Raw genomic sequence first — 850 nt, 5'->3', positions numbered from 1 at the left:
AGCGCCAGCCTGCGTCCGAGAAGCGGGCCTCAGCAGGGCCTGGCCCGGCGGGACCCCCACCCAGGCCTCTCCACCCTGGCCAGGCGGGCGTCCAGTCTGTCCCTGGGAGCTTCCAGGACAGATGTGCCCCTCGGCCACCAGGGGCAGGGCCCCACCTGCTGAAGCTCGAAAGAGGCCCCATCTGAGGCTTGTCCACACTGGCACTGACCCGCAGCCATGCCCACAACGCCTGGCACGGCCCCACCCCGCCTCCCCAGGCGTGTCTTATCAGGGCAGAGCCGAGCTGGGCGGCGGGGGCAGAGAGAGCAGGGCACGGGGTCTGCCTGCCTTCCCCCAGATGGGGCAGGGCCCGTGGGCAGGAGGAGTCCAGGTGACCTGCTCAGAGGAGAGACTGTGTCCTGTCCGTGGGCCAGGAGCCCAATATTGGGGGGACCTGGGAAGGCTTGACTCTGGGCCTCGATGGCCTCCCCCAACTCCCCACACCCGTGTTGTGCCAGGAGGACGGGGCCAGGCAGGTCGGCCGTGTCTGGGCCAAGGGTCAGGCCCGAGTGCCGCTCAGGGTTGTGGGCCGAGGGCGGGGCACGGTCCACCCAGCTGGGCCTTGGGCTTCAGGAAAAGTGGGCAGGGGCAGTAGAGCCGTGGCCTGCCTGGCCCCCGTCCTGCCCCGGAGGTCCGTGTCCCCACACCCACACCCCAGTGCATGGACGCAGGGCCCGAGCGGGCCAGACCTGCTGCCCTGGGCACACTGAGTCACTGCGCAGCCTCCAGCGGACTTTCCGCACTGTCCCCATCGGCTCTGAATCATTAGGCCTCCGGTGACTGGGTGCAGGCGCCTGGGCTCTGGGCCCTT

The 850-nt window shown here is 70.1% G+C and overlaps 1 protein-coding gene across 1 annotated transcript in view; it reads right to left on the bottom strand.

Moving 5' to 3' along the window:
- SCNN1D (sodium channel epithelial 1 delta subunit) overlaps positions 1-218 on the bottom strand; it is a 4535-nt gene extending 4317 nt beyond the window's left edge. Inside the window, exon 1 of the mRNA XM_006772548.2 lies at positions 139-218. Coding sequence (XP_006772611.1) covers positions 139-218 — 80 coding nt within the window. The remainder of the gene's footprint in view (positions 1-138) is intronic.
- Between the last annotated feature and the right edge of the window lie 632 nt (positions 219-850).

The sequence above is a fragment of the Myotis davidii genome, unplaced genomic scaffold, assembly GCF_000327345.1.
Source record: "Myotis davidii unplaced genomic scaffold, ASM32734v1 scaffold586, whole genome shotgun sequence".
Lineage (NCBI taxonomy): Eukaryota > Metazoa > Chordata > Mammalia > Chiroptera > Vespertilionidae > Myotis > Myotis davidii.
Note: the sequence above shows the minus strand (reverse complement) of the source record. Positions and strands in the feature narration are given on the sequence as shown.